Source organism: Opisthocomus hoazin, chromosome 17 (genome assembly GCF_030867145.1).
Source record: "Opisthocomus hoazin isolate bOpiHoa1 chromosome 17, bOpiHoa1.hap1, whole genome shotgun sequence".
Lineage (NCBI taxonomy): Eukaryota > Metazoa > Chordata > Aves > Opisthocomiformes > Opisthocomidae > Opisthocomus > Opisthocomus hoazin.
Genome location: NC_134430.1, coordinates 2,266,174 through 2,278,086, shown reverse-complemented (window position 1 = coordinate 2,278,086; position 11,913 = coordinate 2,266,174). Strand labels below are relative to the sequence as shown.

General features: G+C 54.0%; 1 protein-coding gene across 2 annotated transcripts in view; it reads right to left on the bottom strand.

Moving 5' to 3' along the window:
- Positions 1-226: 226 nt before the first annotated feature.
- Positions 227-11,913, bottom strand: part of CSMD2 (CUB and Sushi multiple domains 2) — a 306,819-nt gene continuing 295,132 nt past the window's right edge. For both annotated transcript variants that reach the window (XM_075437890.1, XM_075437891.1), the window contains 9 exons: positions 10,656-10,767; positions 8,114-8,293; positions 7,472-7,537; positions 6,729-6,890; positions 6,036-6,148; positions 5,198-5,285; positions 3,936-4,074; positions 3,196-3,372; positions 227-2,491 (listed from right to left, as the gene is read on the bottom strand). In XM_075437890.1, the coding sequence (XP_075294005.1) occupies positions 3,213-3,372; positions 3,936-4,074; positions 5,198-5,285; positions 6,036-6,148; positions 6,729-6,890; positions 7,472-7,537; positions 8,114-8,293; positions 10,656-10,767 (1,020 nt within the window). In that variant the 3' untranslated portion in view covers positions 227-2,491; positions 3,196-3,212. The remainder of the gene's footprint in view (positions 2,492-3,195; positions 3,373-3,935; positions 4,075-5,197; positions 5,286-6,035; positions 6,149-6,728; positions 6,891-7,471; positions 7,538-8,113; positions 8,294-10,655; positions 10,768-11,913) is intronic.

Sequence of the window (11,913 nt, the reverse complement as noted above, 5' to 3'; positions counted from 1 at the left end):
CAAAGGAACCGGGGGGACAACCCGGGCTCATCACCCCAGCTTAACGGGGCGGCAGCTCCCTGCCTTCACCGCAGCACTCACCGACAAACCGAGGGGACACTCAGTTCTAGGCATCCCAGTTCAAGAAAGATGAGGAGCTACTGGAGAGAGTCCAGCGGAGGGCTACGAGGATGAGGAGGGGACTGGAGCATCTCTGCTACGAGGAGAGGCTGAGGGAGCTGGGCTTGTTCAGCCTGGAGAAGAGAAGGCTGCGAGGGGACCTTAGAAATGCCTCTAAATATCTGCAGGGTGGGGGTCAGGAGGACGGGGCCAGACTCTTTCCAGTGGTGCCCAGCGACAGGACAAGGGGCAACGGGCACAAACTGAAGCAGAGGAAGCTCCAGCTGAACCCGAGGAAGAACTTCTTCCCTCTGAGGGTGACGGAGCCCTGGCCCAGGCTGCCCAGGGAGGCTGTGGAGTCTCCTTCTCTGGAGATATTCCAGCCCCACCTGGCCGCGGTGCTGTGCAGCCTGCTCTGGGTGACCCTGCTTGGGCACGGGGTTGGGCTGGGGGACCCACAGAGGTCCCTGCCAACCCCGACCATTCTGTGATTCTGTGACACGTGCGGACCCCAGACCCGAGGGCCACCGCAGCCTGGCTGGGGTCCGCTCTCCTCACGTACCCTCCAGCTTGCTCGGGGGTCTGTCCTGCACGCTGGGGGTGCCCGGCGAGGGGCAGGCACCGCTGCCAGCCCGGCCTCCCTGCCCCGGGGAATTTAGTCCCACAGCCAGAGGGAAGGTGAACCCATCTCCGCCGGCCTGTTTGGCGCGGGCTGGGAGCACGCCCCGCCGCAGGACACGCCGCGCTGAGCCCTGAGCTGCCCGGGTGCCCACCTCCACGCCGGATCAGGGCTCTGGCTCCCGCTGGCGCTTGCACCCACCTCTCAGGGATAAATCAGAGCACCTTTGCACGCTCTGGGGAGCAGAGGTGGCATTTTTTGGCAGGCTGGCTGTTCAGCAATTAGGCTGTAGAACGCTGCTTACTCTGAGAGCGCTGAATAACAGACAGAAGTAAAAAAAATAATATATATTTATATACATACACACACACGCACAGAGAGTAAAAGAATAAACAAAACAGAAAAAAAATACACTGTGGTTTTCATTCGACAAAACCTCAGCTGACCTTAGGCAGGGGAAAGCCAGCCTTTAAATGCGAGCACGGATGTAAACACCACGCATTTGTTTTAATTCTGTTTTCCCTTCACGTCTTCTGTAAGTGGCAGCCGCTTCACTGACACGCGCCGCTCTACGCCGGCTGGATTTCACTCGACTTCCAGCTGGGAAAACGGCACTGTGGCCGTCCTCGCCTCCAGCCTGGCCTAAGCCACGGTGATCAAACCAAACAGACCAAAGCCCCGAATCAACACGAGCAGCTCTCCTCTGTATTAGGAGGGCAGTGTCATCACAGAAGCATCGCTCTCTTCTCAGGGAGGAAAAATGTCAAGCGGCCTTATCTGCTCTCACGAAAGCCACGGCAACCTTTCTGCCCTGGGAAATAAAGGGAACGGCTCTGGACAGAAATTAAAACTCTTATTGCGTTGCCATTTGGAGGATCAATAAGGAAAGGGCAAAGGCTTTTGAATGCTATTTGGGGAAAAATCAGTATTTGTTAGAGTTCTTTCCAAAGAGGTTTTTGTCCCTTTATGTCTGTTAGCGATCTCCCGATTAGGGAGTCTGGACGCAGCTAAACTCCTCAGCTGCTGGGAGAGGGCCAGAGATGGGGGGACGGTTCCTCACCAGCCCTGAGAGCTGCCCGAAGAGAACACGGGGCAGAAGAAACCCAGCAAGAACGCCCAAAGGAAAATTAAATACGAGGAAGAGGAGAAAACCTTGCAAAGTTTTGCTTTTCTCACTGAAAAGGTCCTATTTGAAAACTCTTCCTCCACAAAAGCCCTGGCTTAGAAAGATCAACGAGGAAATAACCCAGAAAACCAAATGAAGACAAAGCAAGCACTCCTCCTGTCCCATACTGGTATTTTCCACTGACCCCAGTCAGCACCATGTGCAGTGCAACCTGCTTTTGCCTCTCTGTTGTCCAAGCTCTTCCCACAGCCGCGGGGCATCAGTGGGACCCCACACACCCCACTGCTCCCTCCAGGAGCACGTAACCACGAGCAGGTTGGAAAAGCCCTCCTACCACCTGGCCTCCGGGTCCTCCGCTTCCCCGGGGCTCGACGCTGGGTTGAGACCCATCGGCAGGGTGGGAGCGAGGAGCTGCGCCAGGGCAGACCTTTGGTTGGCTTCATCATCCACGGAAGGATGGAGAGGGTGGGTGAGGACGACAGAGGACAACCCAGCAGTCTCTCTCAGGAGTTAACGCAAAGTCCAACGAAGTGTAGCAGCTTCTCCACAGCCTCAACAAGGTTGGGAGGACGGAGATGGGGAGGGGATGGATGGAGACTAGTGAGGTGAAACACAATCATCCACTAGACACCGACCCCCGAGGAAATCTGGGACAACGGGAAAGGAAGGTGGAGAGAGAAGGGAACGGTTTGTTATTACACACAGAAACGCTGGGAAAGCCTGCAATAGCTTCACTACCTCAGACTAAGAATGTTTCAGTCTAGAAGCGCTCTTTAGGTCCCCAGGGTCCTTCCATTCACAACATTAAGCTACTCCTCTGTGCCCCTGCAGTGAAACTTTTAAACCCCTTGCTCACCCCCTCCGCTTGCTGTGCAGAGCACCCTGTCTGGAGTCACACAGCGAATGAGCTCCCTTAGAGACTTGCTTCTCCCTTCCCCTGGTGACTGTTCTCACCGCAGGGCGATGTGGGTTCGCTTTGCCACTGGAGCATGCCCCCAGCGACAGCCAGCTCCGAGACCCACAGGTGAGGATGCTGGTGTGGGTCCTGCCCAGGGCAGAGATGATCTGCCCAGGGAGGTTGTGGAGTCTCCTTCTCTGGAGATATTCAAGACCCGCCTGGACAAGGTCCTGTGCAGCCTGCTGTAGGTGACCCTGCTTCGGCGGGGGGGTTGGACTAGATGACCCACAGAGGTCCCTTCCAACCCCTACTACTATTCTGTGATCTCCCCGGCAATACGAACCACTCTGGGTGCCCCTGCGAACCCCTGCTTCACCCCAGCGTTTCACAAGCGCCAACCGGGAGGAGAGCGGTGGCTCGGTCCCGCTCCCGCGCTCCCCTCTGCCCACTCACCGCCGCGGGGACGGGTGCTATACAGCTGTGCACACAGTGCTGACTGTGAACTCCGTCTCGTTGGCCATGATGTCCGTGGGCTGCAGGTTTCGGTCATACATCGGATTTTCAAACGTTGCTCGGACGTTGGTGTTTTCATGGCCTGCGTAGCCATTGAATGGGACTTTTGGTCTTCTCCTGCAGGATGTCAGAGAGAAAATCGAGTAAGCTCATGGCTACTCCTGCTGAACTGCCCTGACAAGAGGTCAGCTGGAAGGAGAACGCTGCTTTTGAAGATGGCAGACACCTGGGGCTCAGGCAGAAGGGATCTACAGAAAAACCTCCCTGTAGGTTTGTGGCACAGGCAGCTCCCTGGGCTTTGCTGCAGCCCTCCGCGTGCTCCCTCCCGAGCGGCCAGCCTGCACGGCGCTTCGCAGCACAGCGACGTCTCCACAGCGATGCATCCATCAGAAGTAACTAATTTATAACCTATGCAAAGCCAGCTTGAACGCTGAGGTACGAAATTTACTCTGCCTTATCCTACTCAATGTTGCCACAAATCTTATTAACGGTCATAAAAGCCCCCCCTACTCTTTTCCTAACGCCCTCACCCCTCCACACAGGCTTGCTCCATTATTTTTTCACCTTCTGAATTAAATGAGAAACCAGGTCTAGGGGGAGTGCTTTTAAGTCAAGCTCACAAATTTTTCTGTCAGCCCCCTGATTTTGTTTCACCTACTGGCACCGCTCCCGAAACCCACCTGTGTTTGTAGAGATAAAGCACAAACCCTGCAATAATCAGGGCTATGAAAGGCACAAGAATGGCAGCTGCCACAGAACTGCTGTTGGATGCAAAATGGTGTCCTATTGATTCGGGATCATTTTCCATCATGCTGATGTCTGAAACACAGCAGAAGTAAACACATTTCAAAACCCTGCCGGGGGAAATGGGGTCTGCTTGAGTTACAGTTCCATCTTCCATAACAGAACAAGATGGTTACAAGTGCTGCTGTAAAATGTAATGAAAAGCTTCTAAGCCGCATGAAGAATGGTCTGGAGATCCAGCCTAGCTTAGACATCATCACTCATTTAGAAGTGCAATTAAAGAGAGATGTAAATAGATTTATCTTACCAAAATGCTCAAACTTGGATGGTTAAAGTTAGGCTTTATGGGAGACTTTCAAAGGCTGCAATAATGAGCATCATAAAGGTGACAAGACTCCAGGGTCAGATTCCAAAAATCCTAAGAGACTGAAGAGCTCAAACCACATTTTAAGAGATATTTAGGAGCTCAGACCTTGAGTCATCTGAGCTCTCAAGTGCCTCTGTGATTTCTGAAAGCGGGATGGAGACACTTCTGTGGTAGCAACGGGACTTGGGCTTTTAGGTCAGACATCTGGCAACACGGAGAAAAGCGTCCAGGTGCTGTTCGTGGCTCTGAACTCTTTCTGCCTTTGAACAGAAACCTGCTTATTTAAATGCCTCACTCCGTTCTCAAACCAAAGATTTTGTTCTAGCGTTGCTCATCTCCCACAGATCGCATGTTAAGGATGGGTGTAGCCCCGCTTGCCAGAATATCCAGTGCTTAAACACAGGCCAGGGCAGCGCAGCCGCCTCCACCGCGCAGCGAGGAACAGGAGATGGGAACGGAGCAAGGTGCAGGGTGGAAGAGCTGCTGGGCCATGGGGAGCCCCCGTGCAGCCTCAAACGTTGAGGAACAGAAGCTGCTTCAGACGCCCCCACCTCCCACCCCCCTGGGAACAGAGATTTGAGGGCATCCGACTTCTCTACCCCAGGGGCTAGTGGGGGTTTTGCGAGCACTCTTCCAAGCGATGTGCAGAGAGGAGCTGGGAAGGGTTAGGTTAAACCTGATGGTTCAAAGCCATCTATAAAGCTGTGGTCTGGCAGGGTTGGAAACTGAAGCCAGGGACAGAAGAAATATTTCCTGCTTGAAAGTCTGCACTACCACCAAAATCTAGCCTTCATCAATCAAGGGAAAAAGCAGTAATCAGAGGAAGTTTACCAAGTCTCTGAAGGCCAAACTGCCCGAAGCCTTTGCCACGCACAAAGCCCTGGTACACAAACGTGCCGCTTGACGACTCTGACGAGACCTGCAGCGACAGGAGAGCAGAGATCAACAGAGGTGTTCAACCCCTCCCTGGGAGTTCAGCACCCACCTCATCACAGCCTCTTTCAAGTTCATACATAGCATTAATTGATTCAATTCCCCAGAAAATCGTGGCATTTTTTAGGAAGTCTGACTGCCCAACAACTTGTTAAGACTCTCGCATCTCAAAGGAGGGGGGGAAAAAAAAATATCTTGTTTGCACTGAACTGCAGATGCTGTTGCTGATTCATCAGGGATGGGGAAGGCTCTGAGCTACAGCTGGCCACAGGTCAATCAGATGCATGTTTCTTCTGAGCTCCAGTGGGTCTCTTGAGGGCATGGGAAGCTACCAGACACAGGAACTGGGGTGAGAAGTTGACTCCATGAGGGAGAATTAGCTCCTCCAGCTTGATGTTTAGCAGATATCAAATGTTAAAATGGAATTAATCATGTTGGTTTCTCCCTTAGTGTTATCTGGAAGACTTGCAGACTTAAAACCGCAGGGCAATAAAAAAATCAACACGCAGCTGCAAGGGAGCATGGAAGAGCTGACTGTCACGTAATGTTATCTTGCTTGCTGGAGGAATGCCCCATGTCCCTTCAAGCAAGCAGGTCACTGGAGGACAGCAGCCTCATCTTGCCACCAGCTAAGGGAGTTATTCCCTCAGCTTCAGCGAGAGAACAGTCAGGGTTGTGAGAGCAATGGGAGGAGTTGTGTGGGTGGACTTTGTATATGAGGTGCCCGTGCACTTACATGTCCATCTAGAGCCCATTTATCATTTTTGAACTTGTTGACAAAGATCTCCACTGGCCCGGTTATCTGGTAAACCTGGAGCAGTAGGTGCACATCATCTTTCTTGTAAATACCTGAAAAATAAGTGGCTTTTAATCCCTAGGTCATAACAACTCTCTCTGAGCTTGAAGTAATGAACTTTCTACCTGAAAGAGTAATCACCTCATCATCGCAGAGCGGACAACTCCTCCTCCCAACCCTCTCAGGGGGTTGCGCCAGGGGACACACCACAAGCACACAATCCCACGTCCACCCCCAGGATACTGAAGACATTTTGCACATGGGAAGAGACTGGACTGGTCCTGTTCAGGTTATGTCACTGGACCAGTAGTAACAACATGGTGCCCCACAGAGGGCAGGGCCAAGATGCACTCATGTCACTTGATCTTGTTTGACTACAAGTCCACCACTCCAGCACACAGGGAATGGCTGACGGACTGGGCTGAGCTGCCTTTCAGGTAGAGTCAAAGCAAACTCAGGTACATGATTTTGTTTGTCTTGGTCCAACCAAAGACTGGAGACTTCAGAGCTGGGTGGTTCTGTAAAGCTCTCAGAGCATCAACATCACTCCTACAGCAGAGCACAGTGCTCCTTGCTCTGAGACCACTCGTGAGCGGTGTAAACCCCCACCAACGGCCACGTCAGCTCCCTTACCGGACACCTGGAGCTCCACGCCGCTGTGGTCTATCAGAGTGGCGTTGACTTTACTGGTGGCAGGGTCGAAGCTAGTGACAGACAGCATCGCAGGCTGCTTTTTCCCCATGTACTCGTAGGAGCCCTTCCAAAGGGAATTCCTCGCGAACACATCAGCAGGCACTAGAAACCACAGCAATTGGGGATGCAGAAAAACAAGCGCGTTGGTGTTTATTTCCGTTTTTCAGAAGTCAAAATAGAGCAAATTTCTTTCTTTCTCTGAATTCACAAATATGTATTTAAATATCTCAAACCCCACCCACTCTCTGCCTTATCATCACGGAGTACAAAGCCAAAGAGAGGAGAACAAACAGGCTGATGACTTCAATTTTACTGTTTTGACAAAAAATGCCACTGAAGTCTTAAAAACCAACCCACCCCCAAACTAATTTCTTAGGAAGAGCTAACAAAACCCATTTTTCTTAAAAAAGCTCTGATGTAAAACACCCTCGAGGGCTCGACTCTCCGGAGTGCCCTGGGGAGGGCAGCGGATGTTGGTGCCCGACTCCCTCAAGGCTCCTGCCCGTTCTGCAGCGAAGCACGGACGAGCAGGACGGCGCGCGCGGGCTGCTCTCCCCAGCCCAGCAGCGTGAAGGCTGCGAGGAACAGCCGGGTTTCCGCCTGCCCTGGGCAGGGGCTGGGGCTGGTAAGGCCCGGGTCCACCGCCAACATGTCCCACGGGCGAGTGACCCCCACTCCGGTACCTGAGACCTTGGCGAGCGGCGGGTCCCGCGCAGTGCCGACCGGCCTCCCGCTGGGACGGACATCAGCTGAAAGAGAGGGGCACACCGCAGCCGGTCAATATTGCGGCTCTGAGACTGCCGAGACGCCTCTACCGTGCTGCTGCTGGCAGAGGACGGCTTTCGGCCGGCGTTGCTCACACACCTAACGTGGCTGCACGTCCCTGTGTACCGGGGCTATGGATGGGCTCCTGCCCAGCCCACCTGAAACCGTAGGAAGCTTTCATTCGCTGACCTCCCCTGCCACCTGCCCCAAACCTCATCCAGAGCGAGCTCCCGTGCTCCACGGAGCCACGCAGCTCTATTTCAAGATCAGACCGCTACGTGTTCCTGATCTAAGACTCTGAGGTAGGTACAAGGGGCGTGAGGTAAAGACCAGTCGTGCAGATGCTTCTAGATCCAAACCATCAGGCAGAAAATCCTGTGGCTGCCTCTCCCCGCCCCTGCGCAGGCCCCTGAGCGCGCTGCGGTCTCCGCAGCCAGCTCAGCCGTGCAAGGACGCGGCTTCGGGGCGGCTGTGCAGGTCTAAGCGAGTAGCTGCTCCTCCTGGGCTGCCACGCTCCCCTCTGCAGAGGTGCAGGGGTACACACCGCTCGGAGCTCCTACCCAGGCAAATCGGTGGCTTTCCTGTCCAGCTGCCATCTGCTTTGCAGGTTCGGTGCTCAGATCCTCCGGTGAGATAGTAGCCGCTCTGACAGGAATAGATCAAGGTGTAGCCCAGAGATGGCAAATCCAGAGCACCAACGTTGGCGTGGGAGGGGGTCTCCGGCTGCTTGCAGTGGTGAGCTGAAAAGCACAAGGACAACAGAGCTGAGCGACACCATCCAGTCGTACAGAGCAAGTGACACCATGATGTCAGCAGGCACAGAATTCTCTTAGCAGAGCTTTTTCCAGCAAAAGCTTTCTCTGCTCACTAAGGCAGACAAGGCCGTGCTTGGATTTTTCCCAGCTGGATGAACTAACGAGACCGCTTCCCGTGCGTCGCTGGCTAGATTCCTCCTTCTGCTGAAAGCTCTCAGGGGATCCTTCACTCGGTTCCAGCTTCCAGGAACTGAAAATCAGGCTCTGCCATCCCCCACCTTTTCAGGGAAAAAAGTCAAACCCAAATGATGTTAAAGACTCCCTCCTCCTTCCTGTGACCTCTTCCCCAGCACTGCGTCCCAGGTCTATCTGCAGACCAAAACCTGCTTTTATAGGGCATCAAGACCCAGTAAATTAAGGCAGTGATTCCAGTGAGAGCGGTACAGATCTGGTTCTCTATAAGCTCTCTTCACAGCACCAGCATCCTACTAATAGTTTGCACCTACCTGTCCACAGTATCACACAGGGAGTCCTCAAGTGTGCAGCAGTCGTGAATTCCTATAATTGCACAATAACTTTCAGGATTTGGCCCCCAGAAATGGCGGCTGAGCTTGCCCGACTCCGTGCCACCGGAGCGAGCGCGGGCCTGTGCTGCTCTGTCAGGTCCTGCTGTAAATGTGTCACCGCTCTCCTCGAGGACTTACGACACAAAATGAATAAATCACAGAGCCGGGAAGCTCCCTCTCACCCACGCTGTAAATTTGCCCTTTCTGTAGCTATCAGACTGTTCGCGAACGAAAACAAATCCTCAGCAGCCTTCATGACATATTATCTTCATCCATGTTTTACAGAACATGAAATATAAAACCCGGAGAGCTGAAAGGCCGACCCGCGCTCGCGTGGCCTGGGAGCCCCGGCCGCGAGCCCGCAGCCCAGCTCGGAGGCGGCAGCTCAGCACTCATTAGCAGTGACCACATCCAACGCCGCGCTGCAGACGACGAAAGCTTTACGCAAAACCTAAAAGCAACAACTCAGCAGTCCTTGCTGGCACGAGTAACTGTGTCCAGTTCTGGGCTCCCCAGTTCAAGAAAGATGAAGAGCTACTGGAGAGAGTCCAGCGGAGGGCTACAAGGATGAGGAGGGGACTGGAGCATCTCTCCTGCGAGGAGAGGCTGAGGGAGCTGGGCTTGTTCAGCCTGGAGAAGAGAAGGCTGCGAGGGGACCTTAGAAATGCCTACAAATATCTCAAGGGTGGGTGTCAGGAGGATGGGGCTAAGCTCTTTTCAGTGGTGCCCAGTGACAGGACAAGGGGCAATGGGCACAAACTGAGGCACAGGAAGTTCCGTCTGAACATGAGGAAGAACTTCTTCCCTCTGAGGGTGACGGAGCACTGGAACAGGCTGCCCAGGGAGGTTGTGGAGTCTCCTTCTCTGGAGATATTCAAGACCCGCCTGGACAAGGTCCTGTGCAGCCTGCTGTAGGTGACCCTGCTTCAGCAGGAGGATTGGACTAGATGACCACAGAGGTCCCTTCCAACCCCTACTATTCTGTGATTCTGTAAGCCAAAAGCATCTTCTACGTCCATGCTCCCAGCGCCGGGAGCAAACCCCCACGTACAGCCACAGCCGCATCCCTGCCGCCTCCCGCCGCGGCAGTGAGACCCCGGTGTCGGGGACGCGCTCCCACCACCCAGGCGAGCAGCGGGGAAGGGCAGCTCCGTCCAGAACAACCCCCCCTCCGCTGATGCTGCGTGTGCGCGTGTTTAAGGGCAGGTGTCCCGGCTGGGCTGCTCGCAGCACCAGCACCTATGGGGTTCGTTAGCGGAAAAAGATCTCACCAACAAACCACCTCACAAGGGAAAGGGAAAAGCTTTTTAATGCTTCTGATACAGAGGCCGTGATGGATCTTACCACTTAAATGCATTAAACTCCTTCTGGTGTAGCAGGGAAAAGATGATGGACAGCTTCAAAGGAAGAGCAACACCTTATTAAAGGTGAGGAGAAACGCTGCTCTGCCGGAGAGCCCTTCTGGCTAAACGTTAACCTTACGAGCTCACATCTCGGCCACCAAATGTGGTTTCAGAAGCACAAAACAAAGTCTCACCTGAAACTGTATCTCTGAGGGACAAGTATCTTAGCTGCAATCAGCAGCCGCTGCTGGTATAGCCACGTCAGCAGAGAAGTGATTGTGTGATCTCCCTCTTCTTCAAGAATATGTTTTTTCAGAGCTCTCCCCCCAAAATACCAGGGATACCAGCAATTTTCATGGTGAAGCACGGCAACAAAACAAGGCGACAGCACGCTCAAAGGCCCTGCTTTCGTTTGCCAACACCTCCCCCCAGACTTACGGACGCAGTCGGGCTGCACGCCGCTCCAGGTCAGGTTGGGGAGGCAGGTCCTGGTGGTGGAGCCCTGCAGCAGGTAGCCCTTCTGGCACTTGAAAAAGATGAGGCTGCCCACCTGTTTCAACAGGAGAGAAACCACTGAACGGCCCAGCGCAGCGGGATTCACCCAGGCTTGCCATACAAAAGCGCTTCTGTGCCTCGCCATCTTCCACACGCTGGAGGGGGGAGCTGCCTGCTTTCTGCCCTCCCCACCCTGCCAGAGCCTGGTGTCGAGCAAGCTCTCCGTGCCCCTGGGAAGCTGCGGCCTTTAGCTGTGCGGGGAGCTGCTTCTTGCAGCGATACAGGCAAGGCTGCTTTGTCTTTCCCATACACCCAAAGCCAGCAGCAAACATTGGGGCTATGAGAAAGGGCTGAATTTTGTGCCAAAAGGGATATTCAACATAAGTAGTATCAACAAACATCCCGCGGCCGTATGATAAACGCCAGTTTGGATTGCGAACAGCAAAAAGGATCCCAAAACCTGAAAACTGACTTTTCAGCGCTTTTGAGGTATGCTTACTTCCTGCAGACTATCCACCTCTCTGCATCTGGTTTCAACCACGCTGTTGTTATTTCAACCAAACCATTACTGTATGATGGAGCCCAGTCCCTGCTTCAGAGGGGCTGGCAGGACGACGCTGGTCGGCTGCAAGCCCCACTACTGCAACTGGATTTGCTTTAAAACCAGAATACGCTGGGATAAAATTGCCAAGCCGGGCTTTGAGTACCCTTCCCACCCTCCCTAGCAACGCTGCAGCACGCGGGCCACCTCCTCGCTGGCCCTGGGGCCGGGCTTTGTCACGAGGTCACTCCTGGACTCTCAGCTGGCTGCTGCGGTCCCCCAGGTACCACGTCCTGAGACCCATCTCCCCGTGACACTGCTCCAGCCACCGCCTCATCACCCCTGCGAGCACCTCTGGTGCCTTCACCACAGCGTGCAGCCCTCCCGACTGACAACTCCACCACAGTCAAACTTACGGTGTCTCAGTACTAATTGAAAACTAGAAATATTCATGAAAACCCAGGATTAAGATAACTAATTAGCAGCAAAAATGAAAGACCCACTCTGGCAGGAGTAGCCACACGGAATTAACTCTCCCAGCCCCGCGCCCGGCTCCACCCCAGCAGGGAACGGGCGCCTGCGGGGCCGGCAGCGGAGGCTGGAAACGGAGCACCCCGGGGAATTGCTTTGGTATTTTCTCTCCACTAATTTTGATCTGTA